This window comes from Henningerozyma blattae, chromosome 7 (assembly GCF_000315915.1).
Source record: "Henningerozyma blattae CBS 6284 chromosome 7, complete genome".
Classification (NCBI taxonomy): domain Eukaryota; kingdom Fungi; phylum Ascomycota; class Saccharomycetes; order Saccharomycetales; family Saccharomycetaceae; genus Henningerozyma; species Henningerozyma blattae.
The window spans coordinates 163,092-179,519 of NC_020191.1; the positions used below are offsets into that span (position 1 = coordinate 163,092).

General features: G+C 30.5%; 6 protein-coding genes across 6 annotated transcripts; 2 read left to right on the forward strand and 4 right to left on the reverse strand.

The window, feature by feature from the left end:
- Positions 1-55: 55 nt before the first annotated feature.
- Positions 56-1,897, reverse strand: MUP3 (Mup3p; the record flags this gene model as incomplete). The annotated part of the gene is made up of 1 exon (XM_004181490.1): positions 56-1,897. One exon carries the CDS (start codon positions 1,895-1,897, stop codon positions 56-58), a length of 1,842 nt encoding a protein of 613 aa, XP_004181538.1.
- Positions 1,898-2,497: 600 nt separating this feature from the next.
- TBLA0G00730 (uncharacterized protein) lies at positions 2,498-4,903 on the reverse strand (the record flags this gene model as incomplete). The annotated part of the gene is made up of 1 exon (XM_004181491.1): positions 2,498-4,903. The coding sequence occupies one exon, from the start codon at positions 4,901-4,903 to the stop codon at positions 2,498-2,500; it is 2,406 nt and encodes an 801-aa protein (XP_004181539.1).
- Positions 4,904-7,725: 2,822 nt separating this feature from the next.
- Positions 7,726-8,943, forward strand: ECM9 (Ecm9p; the record flags this gene model as incomplete). Its single annotated transcript, XM_004181492.1, has 2 exons — positions 7,726-7,954; positions 8,075-8,943. 2 exons carry the CDS (start codon positions 7,726-7,728, stop codon positions 8,941-8,943), a joined length of 1,098 nt encoding a protein of 365 aa, XP_004181540.1.
- Positions 8,944-9,123: 180 nt separating this feature from the next.
- Positions 9,124-10,449, reverse strand: TBLA0G00750 (OSBP family protein; the record flags this gene model as incomplete). Its single annotated transcript, XM_004181493.1, has 1 exon — positions 9,124-10,449. The coding sequence occupies one exon, from the start codon at positions 10,447-10,449 to the stop codon at positions 9,124-9,126; it is 1,326 nt and encodes a 441-aa protein (XP_004181541.1).
- Positions 10,450-11,538: 1,089 nt separating this feature from the next.
- On the reverse strand, positions 11,539-13,263 carry PAP1 (polynucleotide adenylyltransferase PAP1; the record flags this gene model as incomplete). The annotated part of the gene is made up of 1 exon (XM_004181494.1): positions 11,539-13,263. The coding sequence occupies one exon, from the start codon at positions 13,261-13,263 to the stop codon at positions 11,539-11,541; it is 1,725 nt and encodes a 574-aa protein (XP_004181542.1).
- A 1,503-nt stretch (positions 13,264-14,766) lies between these two features.
- ATP16 (F1F0 ATP synthase subunit delta) lies at positions 14,767-15,267 on the forward strand (the record flags this gene model as incomplete). The annotated part of the gene is made up of 1 exon (XM_004181495.1): positions 14,767-15,267. One exon carries the CDS (start codon positions 14,767-14,769, stop codon positions 15,265-15,267), a length of 501 nt encoding a protein of 166 aa, XP_004181543.1.
- Between the last annotated feature and the right edge of the window lie 1,161 nt (positions 15,268-16,428).

Below are 16,428 nucleotides of genomic sequence, written 5' to 3' on the forward strand. Positions count from 1 at the left end.
ATTAATATATATTTATTTTTTTTATTTTTTCTTAAAAAAGATCCTCAGCAATTAATTATTCAATTTCCTTGGAAACCCATTGTGTTACGGTCAACCCATCCTTTAATTTTAGATTCAGCGGCTGTAATGAATAATTAAACATATATGGTAATAATTTGAATCGTATGGCCCAATAGCAAAAGCAAATGAGAATTATTAGTAGGGACATGAACTGGTATGATAAGTTATGGTTGACGGGGTCATACCAATTAATTTTCCAACCAAAAGTTCGTCCAGCCTTAGTTGGAGGACAGAATTCAACAATAGGAGCTACTAAAAGATAAAGTGATACTAAAATAATAAATAATGTTCCGATAAAGGGTGATTTAATTTTAGGCAAGTTTGGTTTCATTTTCTTTCTTATTCTAAAAAGACCGATAGCAATTAACAATAAAAAAATTAGATTACCATAACCCTCCATATTAATCAAGTAATTAAATGCAGTAGATTCAGAATTATTTGGAAGAATTAACAGCCAAAATATTGATAAAAACCCGGCAATTAGTAAGGCTGGTAGAGGAGAATCATTTGGCCAATTTGAGGAGAGGAATTTAGCCATTGGTAAAAACCCATCTCTTAAAATTTGTTGGTTCATTCTTGAAATTGAATATAAGACAACAAACATATTTGAGATTGCGGACAATGCAATAGACATTGAGATTAGTCTGGAACCCAAATTTTCACCAAATATTTTAACAAAAAATATTGAACCAATTAATGGGCCAGCTTTTGAAATCTCCTCAAACGTTAAATTTTTATAATAGGCCAAGTTCATTAAAGAATAGAATGTAAAGCAAATTATTAGTGATAATGGGCCCGAAATTATTAAAGTTCTTTTGGGATTTTTAATTTCTGAAATAACAGAATGAACACTATCCCAACCTGAAAAGCAGTATAAAGCAGTTATAAATGCAGATGCAAATGAAGAAAAGGAAGGTAACCCATTAGTTACTGGTTCTATGTTAATTGTGACTGATTTTGAAGTAGCTGCTTCTGGCTCAGATTTTAAATCAAAAATGATGGAATATAAACTTATTAATGACATTAAAAAAATTAGAGTGAATTTCAGAAAGCCTAATGAATTTTGGATTTTAATTCCTGTTTTAACAGAGGAGCCATGTACTAGTACTACAAACAAAATAACGCCAATACTTAGTAGTCTAGTATTTGAATTAGAATTTAAAGTTGTATCTGCTGTAGTTAGTGTCGAATTAAACGTGAAAATAAAATATTTGCCAAAGACAATTGCATTTGATATTGACCAACCCGTTAAAATTGCGAAGACTGAATAAGTTACATTCATCATTAGGTAAGGTCTATTGAAAGCCATCACTAGAAAGTTTTTCTTTCCACCAGAGCGTGGAGACCATGATCCTAATTCTAAGAACAGGTATAAGCCAGAAAATGCTAATAGTAAGGCTAATATCCAAACTAATGCATATATCCATGGTATACCATTACAGTCAACCCATATACTACTTGGGGTAGCAAATATTCCAGTACCAACCATCCTTGACACGAATAGAACTAATGTTGAAAATACGCCTAAATGACGACCTTGTGGAACTTCAACATCTTCATAGATCTCACGTAATAATTGATCTTCTTGTTCATCTTGCTCTTCCTGTTGGCTATGGTTAAAATATAGGTTTAGTCCATTTCCAATTACTGCAGATGTGGAATCAATTGAATCATAATTATGATTATAAGGACTATTAAACTTATTTCCTGTATTCTTAGTCTTATCTTCATTCTGAAAAGTAGTCGTTAAGGGGTGGTCTTCTAAATCAAAAATAGAAGGCCTCTCTCCTGGCAGCTCAGTATCAGTCTGTCTACTTGGATTTGAAAAATGTTGCATAGTTTAGTTAAATCCAATCATGATATAGATGTATGTGTTTCTATTATGAATAAATTTCTAAGTTTATAAGTTCAGAGTCTTTTATATATAGCTGATCTGATATTTGAAACTTATATATCTGATTTTAACTACTCCAAAATTGATGAACTTTTTTGTTCCTGTAATATATTGAAGAAATTCTGTCTTATCAAATAGACAAGTCTACAAAGTCTTAGTCATCTGAATTTGTGAGTGATTAATCAAAATAAGGTATGATTGATTAGTTCCATTTATTATGTGGAAGTATTTCTCATTCGGAGTTAGGTGTGGCGTCTCACGTGCATTGTGGCAAGATCAGGTGCTTATTTATTCTAGTATGCGGATTTCCACTTTAGTAAGTAATCAGATCTCATCGTAAAATAAAGGATACATAATAGGGAATATCTACAAACTTTAAATGAACAGATTTCAAATTGATACCAAGTAAAAATACATATCCGAATATCAAAAAAATGTCAGAGTGATCATGTAGATGTGGTGTTTTAAAGGTAGATTTTGCCAATATCCTAATAGTGTTAATTACATGGAGTGTGTATATATGGATATATGAACGTATATTAATTATACTAAGGGGTAGTTATTAATAAGCTCGTTATCCTTCTGTAATTGAAGAAGTGAGCCAGTAGCTGTTGAGATTTGTTTCATATATTTAATCTTTTGTAACAAAGTTGGTGCACTTGAAATCCCAGCACCCATTAATTTACCACTAATATTTAAAAATTCATCGTAGTAATAATAATTTTTAGTCGCTAACGAGGCCATTGCTGCTATGTATATTGTCCAAAAATTCATATTTCCTGGTTTGAAAGTAGTTATAAATAGCTTCCAATTTGATAGTAGAGAATCAAGCATTGGTTCAATAATATTTTTATCGCTTTTTTTCAAAAAAAATACAGTAATGTACAATTTTATTGTTATCGTACATGTTCGTTGGCTCTCTTTTAATACATTAAATAAAATATTTGATTTAATATTTGTTAAGACTTCTTCTGTTGTGTCAGGATGTACAGTATCTTCAATATCTTGTAATATTTCCTTTCCGAATTGATCTAAGATGTCCCGTAAGACCATGTTTTTAGAGTCATTCAGTTCAAATAATTTAAACTTTAGCATATTACTTCCAGAGAGATTTGTACCCATATCTCTTAACATCTTTAAAAATATAACTGTTTTGGTTAGAATAGAATGAATGTTTAACATATAACCTGTCACTGAATTAAATTCGTTTTTAATTAAAAAGCAATCGTTAAAAGTAGACCTAGACAAGAATATTTTCAAATCAGAAATATTTGTTAATGAACCACCAATATCTGATGATATCCATGAAGTGATTTCAAAATGTTCTAAATAACTTCTTGCAGTTAAAAATGGAGAAATTAGATATTCTTCTGATAATGTAAAAGCAGATTTATTTGTAAAATACTCTTCGCAATAATAATAAATTTTGAAAGTCTCTCGTAAATGTGATCTCCATTGAGGATTTGTAGATCTATAGTTTGCAGTGAATAATATTATACTACTTTCACCTAATAACAGCCAATCAAAAAAGCTATTGATTGATTGAGATTGGTCCATGATACTTTTATAACAAATTTTTAAACTTGGAATACGTAAAAATTGATTCCAAATATTAGCAAATAATTTATTGTTTTGAGAACTATAATAATTTGTCATAACACAAGAACCCAAAAATATAATTGTGTGCCTTAAACATTGGAAATCCCTCCCTACTTGCTCCACCAATCTAGTAAGTTCGTAAACGACATATGGTGTGCATAAGTTTAAAAAATTTTTACCAATGACACTCTCTAGAATCTTGTGGCAATAATGAATGAATTCCTCATCATCTAAGCTAAAAGATACTATATGAGTATCTGAGGCATAAAATGATTGATTGTACCATTTAATTAGAGGGTCGACTTTAAATAATTTTTCATGCTCTAACTTGCCAAAGAAATTTGTTCTATTATAAATCTCTTTAGGATCCTCTAAAATTAGTTCAGATACTTTAAAATATTGGAAAGTTTCCACCTCAATCTTTATCTCTTTTTCTTTTAAAACTAGTTCCAGATCGTTTAATGAAAAAAATTTAGAACAATCTGGAGGGGAGCTTTCAGAATAGCCTTTGTTAGAATAAGAATTAGGGGCTTGGCTGGGTAAAGTAAACAATGGTATATTTGAATGGAATATTTGTTTTGAATTGGAATATATAGAAGTTGGTAGGTTTGTTTGTTGTTCATTTGAATTTACAAGAGGAACTGTTGTTATAGTCGGTTGTGATACATTAGAATATCTTGTATGGTTTACATGATCTTCCGAATCCATTTGTAAATTATCAGATAATGGAAAGTTTTGAGATTTTACATTACAATTATTGGAATCAGGGATATTATTCACAGAAGAAAATTTTAGTTCCTTTTCCTCCATTATATAGGATGGATCATCTTTTGAAAATTTGTTTGTTTTGGCAGGTATTTGATGATTATTATTAATATTGTGATGTTTTGTATTATGTTGAGTTGGTATCTTGAAGGTCACAGTATTATTATAGTTTCCCGTGTTGGTAGTAGTAGTGGTAGTTGTATATGGTTTTTCATTAATTATATGGTCATTAACTAGTTGGAACTCTTCAGTTTGGAATTTCGTTTGGTTGGGCGGTGAATTATTTTTATTGTTACAAATATTTTCTGTTGTGTGAATTTTATTACTACTAGATGTATGATTAGTATTGTTATTAGTTTCTTTTAAAATTTGAGATTTAAATTTAATTTTAAAAGTATCTCTATTTGAACCTGAAATTGATTTTGAAATAAATTGTGTTAAGTACTTACAATCTTTTTTACTTCTAATACAATTTTGGCAAGCAGGTTTTTCTTCATTACACTTAATATGAGATTTTTTACATTGAATACACCCATGTTTTGAATATTTACTAATAACGGTTCTCTTTGATAGCTTTGATGCCATGTCTGATTAAGCAATACACTTAGATTAGAAGTAAGTTTTTTCTATCTTTCTGTCCCAGGCTACGTTTAAAACTTCCGATAGGTATTATTACTGTGGTTATGTTGGAATAGCAATGGAATAAAGAAATAAAAAGGAAACGATTAATAATAGTTTATATATGACTAGAAACACACCACGACAAAATTAATGTCTAGAGAAGGGTTTTCGGGGAACCTAAAAATGTAAGGTCAAAAGTATAATCTACTGTGCACGACGACCAATGTATGATAATGATCTCTAAGTAACTGCGGTTGCAAATCAGATAACAAGCTTATTGGGTATTTTATACAGGCAATAAAGGAAAGAAAGAAAGGAAGCAAAAAAAAATCGAATAGTAGATACTAAAATCAATCCATCAATCAATCACGAAGTAAGAATGGTATGCCTATGTGAGTTTTAGTGTTTCGTATGGTAATGGGATAGTAAAACATCCCGAAGGTACTATTACCACAATTGCTACAACTGCGACTATGGAGATATTTTATCAACTCTGTATATCGCACTATTGAGTGAGTATTTATTGAACCAGAGAGACTACCAGGAAATTTCCAGCGAACTGCACTGGTAAAAGGCTCCACTTTATTGTTCTTGCCTAAAATGGTCGAAATGGGAAATTGCCGAATGTAGTAGGTCCCGCGGGATCTGAAGAGGAAAGCACCATCCCAATCTAGAATATTCATCCATTTCGGGTAATTTCTTTCACACTTCCCCGTTTGCCTAATCTGGTGGGCGAATTTCTTCTGCAATGGAAAAGTGGACGGAGTTAATTTCATTCCTGCGCCATTTCTGCAATGACGTAATCTGTGCCAGTTGACATTCTTCCACAGAGTACCAGGAAAAAGATTGGCAGCCAATCAGTCCAAGGATTTCTCGGCTATTGAAAAACTGGTGTTTATTGTATATGGCTAATAATTCAGGTGAGGGGAAACCGTTGCATTAGTTAGTGAGTTGTTATGGGTTAATTATGACATAGAAAAAACAAATCAAACATATTGAGAAATTAAAAGCCTTGTCCAACATTCTTGTGGTAATAGGAGAAGAAAATAAAACTGGGCAAGAAACCTGTTGTTGTTAAGGGACATGTCCGATATCTTGAACTTATGCCAATGTTTATCATCTGAACTACAAAGCATCTAATAGGTCTAGAAAAGTTTCTTGATTAATAACCATAGACCCCGACCGGTTTTCTTGATGAACTTTTAAAGATGTTATGGGTAAACATCTATTTACTATCATGTATGTCTATGGTTTTCTGCAAAAAAAACAATCATGTTTTTTTTATCGAGGTTGGTATATTCTATTTAAAAATAAGCCTAAGTCATATATGCTTGTTCAATTATCGTAGATAATTGACTAAATTCTGACACTCGATTTTGTAATGCGAATAAAAATATTTTAAATTCTTAAACATATTTATATAACAAACATAACTTGTCCAACACATTCATTTCTCACTATGCCGTCTGGATTGAAAATGTTGGATTTTCCTTGTTTCACTAATTATTCCGAGTCCCATTCATACTGTGTCAATGGTGTTGGCCTTTAGGCTTACGGTGTCCCGACACACAACATTCTCTCTTACCCGGCGATTATATAACATCCCCGACGTTTTCCTGCAAAGCCTTCTGCGAAATCTTACGCCAGGCACGTGCACATTCTGTACGTCTATATTGGGTAAGAGCGTGCTGAGAATGTTGGTGTGGTGAGTCAATTGGGAAATTTCAATATAATTCTATGGAAAATGAAAAATTGTGTCTTCGATGATTTACTGTGTGCTGATAAGTAACTGAGTCAAGTAGCATTAAAATTATTAATATTTTTAAGGTTATTTATTACAGTGCTAATTTTTTTTTTACTACTTTCTTCGAAATACAAAGGAGAAACGTGTGGCTTGATATCTCAAAAGCAAGTGTTGTTCGTCTTCAGAAGTTATAATTGCAAACTTTTTAGCATATGTTCAACTATTGCTTAAATAAAATATCTAATATGTTTAGAGATTTCGATTTTTTTCTGGGGTCCACGAATCTTTGTATTGAAGTATAGTCATAGTATACACATCAGTGTTAACTAACCTTACACCCACTTAATAGCAGAGTACTTTTGAAAATTCTATTCATCATTGCTCTATATTTATGTTTTCCGCATAAAACGCAAAGCCGTTGAATTGATTATCCCATAAGTAAAGAAAGTTGAGTTATTTGCTCTTTGAAATGTTCGTCTATTAATTTCACTCTTGATACTATGATGTGCGGTTATTCGTTTAATAAGGTTCTATATTTCTCAAATTGCAACTGGTTTTCGGCTATAGGGCCAATCAAGAAATTGGGTAGAATGATAAGATAATAAACTATCCAATTCATTTTAAGTTTATCAAGGTGTATATAAAGTCTATTCAACTGTTCTTGAAAAAAAATAAAATAATAATTACGAGTGAGCATGGCCCTTTTATTCTTTTCTTTCTGGCAACATCCAAAAATATAACCGAATTTCTCGTTGATTTAATATATAGGGGAACCCCCGATGAAACAAGTTGATATATGTAGTGAAATATCTTGTTTAGATAAACAAACTTGGTAATAAATTTAAGTTGAGTAATATACTAACCAGAAATGTTAAGACAATATATCTTTATTTTAATCCTGTTTTTCTTTTTTTGCGTAATAAGGATTTTCGCTCCGGGAAGATCAGATCTAAGTTGATCTGTTAAATTGCCAAAACGAATCATAGCTAGCAAATTTAATTCAATGCTATATAGCCCAGAAATAAAAAGCATATAGCTGCTCATGTGTGATAACTTACCACTCTGCGAACAATTTTTTAATATAATTGGAAAAGACTATGAAGATAATATAGAAGTACGCTTTTCCTTTTCTCCAGATCAGCAAAATGTTAAAGATAATATTTTTATTTCTGAATCGAAGAATCTGGCAGAGATAATTTGTTTCAAATCTACCTTGGCAAAGTTATTTATTGAATCTCATACTTTTTTTGAGAAATATTTAAAAAATAATAGTATGTTACCTAGTTAAATAATCTGTGGCAATTTAATTTGGCTTAACCTATAATACTAACTATTTCTTGAGGTGGAATCTAGTTCGAAGGATTTTAACTAAACTAATTTTGATCTAATAGATGAATTAATTGGTAGTTTACAGTGCTTTTATTGTACAATTGGGATGTTAGTGACTGCACCTTCTCATCAAACAATTTTAAACATTCATGAAAAAATTTTAAGAAACTTAATGGTTATCTTACCAGAACAAGAAAAATCAATATTATTTCAGCAAGAAGTGAATTTCTGTGAACGAATTTTATCATCTACATCAAATCGTTTGAATAAATCGTCTATATTTTGGTTATATTATAAAAAATTATTTATAATATATTGTCATAACTTTCCTCATTTAGATTTTTCATTTGCAAGAACGATAATTAAATCAGCAGAACTTCATCTATCAAATTATTACTGTTGGAATACTGCTAGATGGTATTTTGATATAGTTGCCATTGAAGGAAAAACCGATCTTTTTAATAAAGCATTGGAATATTCAATTTCACATGTAAGTGATATTTCATCATGGGATTTTCTAACTTATGTTACACGGCAAATTTATTCAACAGATAAAAATATTTCATTTTTCAATGAATCATGTAGATTACAAAATAATATGAATTTATCTAGAAATTATTTTCAATTTAATTTTGAAAAAATTTCAGCCCCTAATCTCGGTGAAATATCTGAGAAAGTCTTTCATTTGATTGACTATTGCGGGATATCATCCTTACCACCATTCTTATTTTTATTAAATTTGAATCAATTATATAATAACATTTTTACAGAGAAAAAAAAAAATTCCTGGAAAAATGATATTAGTATCTTTGAAGAAAAATTCGGTTCTATTACTCTTGGCTACATTCATCAAGGAAGTAATACTCCTTTGGATCCTATCTTATCGTATTCAAATGTAAAGTATAAAAAGTATATTTTATCAAAAATCTAAATATGCTATTCTAAAAATCTTATTTTAACTGGACTGTGTGGTTATATTTTACAATATTAATAATATAGAGAAATTGCGAATATATATATATATCCCTATGAAGATCATTTAATATCTTTTTTTTTAATAATATTTTCCTTTTGTTTATGTTTATCATTTTGTACCGTGAATCATAAATCATTACAGACCTCTTGAAAGTTCTTTTTTTTGAATTTCAAGTTTCTCAAATGCAGGAATCTCGAATTGTTCAGTGAAATTTTGACCTGGTAATATTGGTGCAATTTCTAATATACTTCTAATTTGTTCTTCTGAAGTACCATTTTCTGGGATATGTTTATAAATATAATAATCCAAATCATGGCCTGGTTTTACTCTTCTAAATAATTTAGGTTTAAATTCAACACCATCGTCCAATCTTTTCTTTGCTAGATTTCTTTGATTTTCTTCAATTTTAAACTTTTCATCAGTTGCAACCACATGATTACTAACGGCTAATGCATCTGTGACTTTCCTCCATAATCTTCTTGATTCATATTCACCTTGTTCGTTTAATGGTCTAACTAGTGGCTTACTTGGTTTATGTTTGCTACAATCAAACAAGACTGTCTTTTTAGCAGATTTATCCCTTAAATCCTTAATATACATTATATCATTCCATTTACCGGAAATTTGATAATAATTTTTACCTTTATAATCACTAATAGTGCCTTCAATAGCATCGTATGTACCAGAAATAAAGCCTTTGGTTTTAAATTCAATATCTGCTTGATATTCTGGACTTTTAATAATCATATGATCACCTAATTCAATTCTCATCTTACCAAAAAGAATCCCTCTAACGTACATATTTGGTTGAGTTAAAGTATATTTTTCTGGTTTACCCTTTGGATCTTTAATATCAAGGAATGTTAAAACTGTGTTACCAGCCATCATTGCAGCTGAGGAATTACCTAAAAATTTTGATTTAGGAATAGCAACACCATCAACACGGATATGTGATTCAGGAATCATATAAAAGTATGATGATTCAGGTGGATGATGGCTTGTTTGTTCTGAAACATAGAATGCTTGTTGCTTATTAGGTAAATCCCAGTAGCATGTGAAATGTTCACCTAGAACAGGGTTTAAAGGTTTTTTAACCGCTTTGGGGGCAATATGCCACCCTGCCAAATACCATTGTACAACTTTAATAAATCTTTTTAATGAATCAGGTTCATCATGAGCTGCAAGAACAATCTCTGGGAATGCTAATTGATTTGTAATTCTTTCTAACATTGATTTTTTTTCCAATATAAATGTAGGAAGAGTAATTCTAGAAAGATCACTACCAGGTTTTAATTGAGCAATGATACCTAAGATAATATTTTGGCCTGCTTCGTCATTTTCATCGATGTCGTCAGTATCTACTGGCGCTGGAGATGCTTTTTGAGAATGTGATGATAATGATGTATGTGAGGATTCTGACAAGCCAGAGTCAGATTTACCCATAAACTTTCCTAATGCCATCGAAAAATACTAAAATATATTTATTGCTGAGAGTTGAAGCGACGTCAAGGCCCTTTAAAATGTAAAACAATTCAGAAGCTTGGCTGGATATTTAACACAAATTTAACTATAATATTGGACTGTAACCTCTTAAGCCTAGTCAATACTTGTCACTATAAATATATAATATTTTAAAATATTAAAAATTAATAATTAGTTTTTTCACCTTTAACCGCCAAATAGTTCAAAGATCTAATCGAATTCTCGACGAAATCCAAAATTCTCTTAATTTTACTTTTTTTTATATTATTTAATTTAATATCTATGTTTTTACTGCCTTCAAGGTATCAGCAGATTGAGTGTGTTTTTTTTCAGTATTTTCCTTAAAGCCTATATGGTTACAGTTAGCTCAAACATTTTGGTGGAATTTAGGTTTGTCTGCCACAGTAGAGAACATGCCGCAGTGAATTATGAGTCTATTCACGTGCAGATTCCTGGCAAACTGGGTGATTTTCATCACTTCGAAACGGCTGTTAAATTTTCGCATCTCGGATCTCAAAGCGGCCATTGCGACGCGAACCGAACGACTCGCTGCCGGCAGCTTCTCCAGATCCATCCATATCCGTGAACAGTGATGAGCTGGGTCAAGAATGTTTAACCTTGTCTAAACTATACTCAAGGTTGAAGTTTTGAAGGTTGAGTATGATGTCTCTAGGATATAGGGCATGTATTTTGGATCATGGAGGAAGGACACCTAGGTCATTGTAGTTTAGTTTAAACGAAATATACCACTACTTTTATATACTGGTGTTACTTAGAAATGATATGGTCCTTTTATTAATCTAAAGAATGACAGTAAACATGATAGAATTGTCTTAAATCACAAAGATTATATACCTAGTGTATAAATAATAATATATGTGCTTAAATATTAACTGTGAACATTATTCCAGATTTGAAATGAAAGACATATACATGATAAAAGAAATCATATTACACCCCTACGCGCTTTATATGGCTTTGTAGAAAGCTATACCAAAAAAAAAAATAAAATAAAAAAAAATAGAGAAAAATAAAACAATATAATTACAATTTTTTTTATTTTACAGTTCAATTTGTACTTGAAGCTGGGGTTTCTGGAATGTTGTTCAAGGTAGAATCATTTGTGGTATGCGTTGATTTAGGTCTTTTGATACTATCATTAGAGTGTTCTTTTTCATGTTTCTTTCGTTTACTCTTCTTCTTGACAGGCCTTGTTTCACCTTCGTCATAAACCTCATTTGGTAAATCATACAATTTTAAATATTTGATAATTAAGGAAAACACTTCAGAATTTTGAAATTCTTCACTGAAATTTCTGCATATGTTGAAAAATTCATTACAAGGGACATGAATATCGATTTTCTCTTTTTTACTTTCGACGTTAACATCTAACCCAATATACATGGTCGTGATATGGAATTGTTTAGTATCTTCAGGATCCTCAGAAGTGGATTCCTCGTCAGATGGTTTAATATATTTCTTGATAGAATCTTCCTTTTTATAAGTACCGTGATTTTCCATTATTTCTTTACATTCTTCGTCGGAAGTATAGTTATATGTAGTTTCAAACGGTTTAATATATGGATGAGCTAATTTAATTCCTGCTAAGGTTTCCAATTTAAGAACTAAAAGTCTCAGTTTACTTTCCACGAACCCACTCCATTTTAAATGTTGTTCAGTAGATCCTCTTGTTGATGCAACAACGGTTAAATAAAATTTATATTTATGGAAAAATTCATGTTTCTTAAATAGATCAGCCCAAGTCTTTTTATTGGTGAAAATATCATTAGTAACTTGTACCCCTCTTTCAAATTCCTGTAAAATGACTTTTTTGGTCGAGTCTGTAATATTATGAGTAGCACACATGGATGGATAGGCAGGTGTAATGACAGGCATTCTATGAGACCTATCTTGGGCATATATCTTTGGATTCCAAACACGAACTTGTAAGGGGCCATCTTCAATAGGTTTCAAAACCACTGGTTGAGGCCATTTCCATTCAAGCAGAATTTTAAAGAATCTATTCAAAATGACAGCACTACATGCATTAGGATATAATTGGCAAATTCTTGCTACAAGCATTGCCCAAGCAACCCCACCTGGGAACCCAAAAACATTGGCATATATTGCTCTTCTAGGTGCCCAGATTTTTACAGCTCTTAGAGCTATGCGAAATACATTGGGTTTCGGTACTAGTTCCAAAATTTCGTCAGTAACTCTAGTACCATTAATTGCTCTCAAGTCCTTTTCATCTAAGTTTCTAAGCAAATTTTTATCACTTAATGTTAATGATAATGGGATTTGTGCAAGATCAAGACGAGCACAAAGTAAATCAATTGAGATCCCACTAAACTGAGTCTTGATAATTGGAACAAAGGCATCTGGAACAGGTGCTATTTCTTCTATTTCTTCTCGTCCCCTTAATAATTCAGCAAAGATTGTAAAAAAATCATCTCGTGAGACATGTTTTGGAACTACTATGAGAGTATCAATATCACTACCCGGTCCATGAACACCAAGACGATATGAACCAAATGTAAAAACTTTACCACCACTATCTCGAGCCATACCATCAGACATGTTCTTTTTTTTAGATACTCTATAAACAAATTCCTCTGTTAATTTCTGAAGAGTCTTTAAAATATTTACTCTTTTTTCTGTCTCTAATTCCGTTTCAAAAGAATTTTCTTTCTTTAACTCTTGGATTAATTCATCATTAAGTTTATTTTCTGCAGCAGTTGGGCCTACTGTTGAAACCGGACCAGTGATACCATATATTTTTTGATAATTCATGGGGAGTCTAGAATAGATAAACTTTGTGGGTTTCCTAACGAACGGCTTGTTTTTATTAGATGTTTTTGAACGATTTCGTAATTTAGGATTTTGAGATTCTTTTCGAAGTATAGAAGACGGTTCAATAGCAGCTTTCTTATTGTCTTTCGGTAGATCTTTTATTGGTATATTCTTAGCCCGTTGTTTGATTGGATTTTTGATTCGAAGCGTCGAAAATGAAGTGTTCAGCGAATCAACCTGACTATAGTAGGGATTGTTGAAATAAATTTTGAATATGTTGAAGTGGACAAGTTACTGTTCACAACTCTGATAGCTGTTGGATTCAAGCTATAGAAGAATTACTGAAAATAGTACTTGAATTGTTCGTAATTCATTTAATAAATGAAACACCAAAAATTATTATTATTTTTTCCGCTTTGAAACCTCGGTGAGATTTTACCACAATTAAATTCTACCGCTTGTATGAAATTGTAAATGAAATTTAAATGCTGAATGTTTTCCGAAAATCATAAAAAATTGTGTACCTAAAAAATGAGGAATTTGAAACTAGGGTTTTAAATTTTAAAATAATCATACACAAAAAGACCAGCCAAGGCATATACATCAGCTGTTTGCGAAGGTTGAAAAACTGTGTTTCAAGAAAAAGAAATTATATCGCTTTCACTATTAGATATAATTAGAAACAATAATATTTGTTTCACTGTCTTGAGTGTCATCATTAAAAATTCCGCTTGTGTTACTACTATTCATTCTATAATATGTTTGTTTGGCTTTAGTAAATGATGTTGCATATACATATTTGTAAGTTACAATGTTTCTTCTCCCAACCTTTTTTGTACGGGAATATATGTAAGGTACGCTGCATATGCTGTCAAAACCATATCAGGCATTTTATTCTTCTCTTGATATTGAATAACCTTATATATATCCTTAAAAACATATATAGAGTAAGAAAGTGGAGAATATTATTTAAACGTAAATATAAAACAAGTTTAAACAATTTTATTTAACTTAGGAGCCCTTAAGATACTAAAAATCTTGTCATGGAATTTACTGTTCTTTAAAGTTGATTAATTCTTCTACTTATGTAATAGAAAATCATCTTAGCTGGAAGATATATTGAACTCTATTATTGCCATCAGAATAATAACTTAAATATATATAGATATGTAGATATGTAGATATGTAGATATGTAGATATATAGATATATAGGTTATAACAAATTTAAACCTTTAAGCGGCAAGACTTATTCTTTAGTCAATTGGAAACGCATTACCCGGTATGGTTTAGTTCATCACGTGCTTCTGGTTTAATTTCATTTTCTCGGAAGCCGCTTTCATTACCCGGTTCGCCCGAGAAAGGGAAAATCAAATAATTTAGATTTTAAAAGACTACAGTATACTACAGTAGAAACCTCATATTTTGAACTTCATATATCAAACCCCATTATTATTTAAGATAAGTCTAATAGCTAAGTACGTAAACTGAAATAGTCTATCGAAATGTTACGCAGTATAATTCCCACTTCTCGCTGTTCTTCCATATCTATTGTCTCTAAGAGATTCTTAGCTGCTGCTGCAACTACTACCCCTACCTCGGGCAACACCTTAAAATTTCAATTTGCTCTACCTCATGAAGTCTTGGTCGATGGAAAGACTGTTAAACAGGTGAATTTACCAGTCAGATCTGGTCAAATTGGTATCTTAGCAAACCACGTCCCAATTACTGAGCAACTAGATCCAGGTTTGATCGAGGTGTTTGAAGAAGGTCAAAATGACCCAACAAAATACTTCGTTTCAGGGGGATTTGCATCAATGCAGCCAGATTCTACACTATGTGTTACTAGTGTTGAAGCATTTCCATTAGAAAGTTTCTCAAAAGACAAGATTTCCTCGTTACTTGCTGAAGCAAAGAAAATTTCTGAATCCAAAGAGGGTAAGGAAGCTGCAGAAGCTGCAATTCAAGTTGAAGTTCTCCAAAAGTTGCAAAGTGCATTAAAATAGGTTTCTTTTGTAGCTTTTTTGTTTTTCTTTAAATTAATGTTCTGTACATAAACAAATAAAATATATTCCATTGTTACTCTATTCTTTTTTTAAAAAACTCAATATAAATATTCCCTCAGTGAAAGAATTACCTTTAGGTCTTTTTTTAACTAAATATCTAATTTGTTTATTATATAAATAAAAAATATATAAGAACCTTAAAGCTTTAAACTTTAATAATATTATTTTCTTAAAAAAATCTTGCTTCAAAGATTTCTTTTCATCTGAAACTCTTCTTATGCATAACAACTTAATATTTATTAATAATATACTGAAAATGACATACACATAAAAGTTCCACGATTTTACTTTTTTGATTATTTCTTGTTATGGTGTTTCAATTAAAATAAATTAGTAGGGTAAAATATTATATTTCTCAAAATACGAATCGTATTTTTCACTGTTAGGTATTTAAGATAATTAAATAAACTATTTATTGTTATATATTATTTAGAGGAACTAAAATTCTATCATTATTAAGTATACAAGTTATAAAGTTGGCTAAAAAGTGCTAAAAGAAATCTATTAATTTTTAAGTACTGATATTACTAATAAAAAATAATTCGCTTTATTCCTATATAAAATGCAATTACTAACAACCTCTAATTGGCTTATTATATTCATAGGTCAATCATGTCACATGATCATTAATCAAATATAAATATAATTTTAATTTAAAAATATAATATTTAATAATGTATATTATATATTAAAATTATAATATTAATTAATTTAACATTTATATTTTACCACAAATTTAAAATATTTGTAATAATTTTTAATATATTATAATTTTCCTTGAGAATTATTATTAATTCTCAAGGAAATTTTACATTAATTTTCGGCCTCCGAACCAATTTAATATGCTAAAATGTTGGGGGCATAGAGATATATTGTACATCTTTACACCCTGAGTATCTTATTTTAACTTAAACACTTGATGTATCATATAACTGTTGTTGTAAGACTATATGCCACTCAGTTTTAATGTTTTTGATGTTATATAGTATAATGGATGTTTTTTTGGGTATAGCTTTTAATAATACTCGTTAAACTTTAATGTTTTCTACTTCTATTGTATATTTGAATTATATATCACAGTTTAATCATATTACAAGTTAG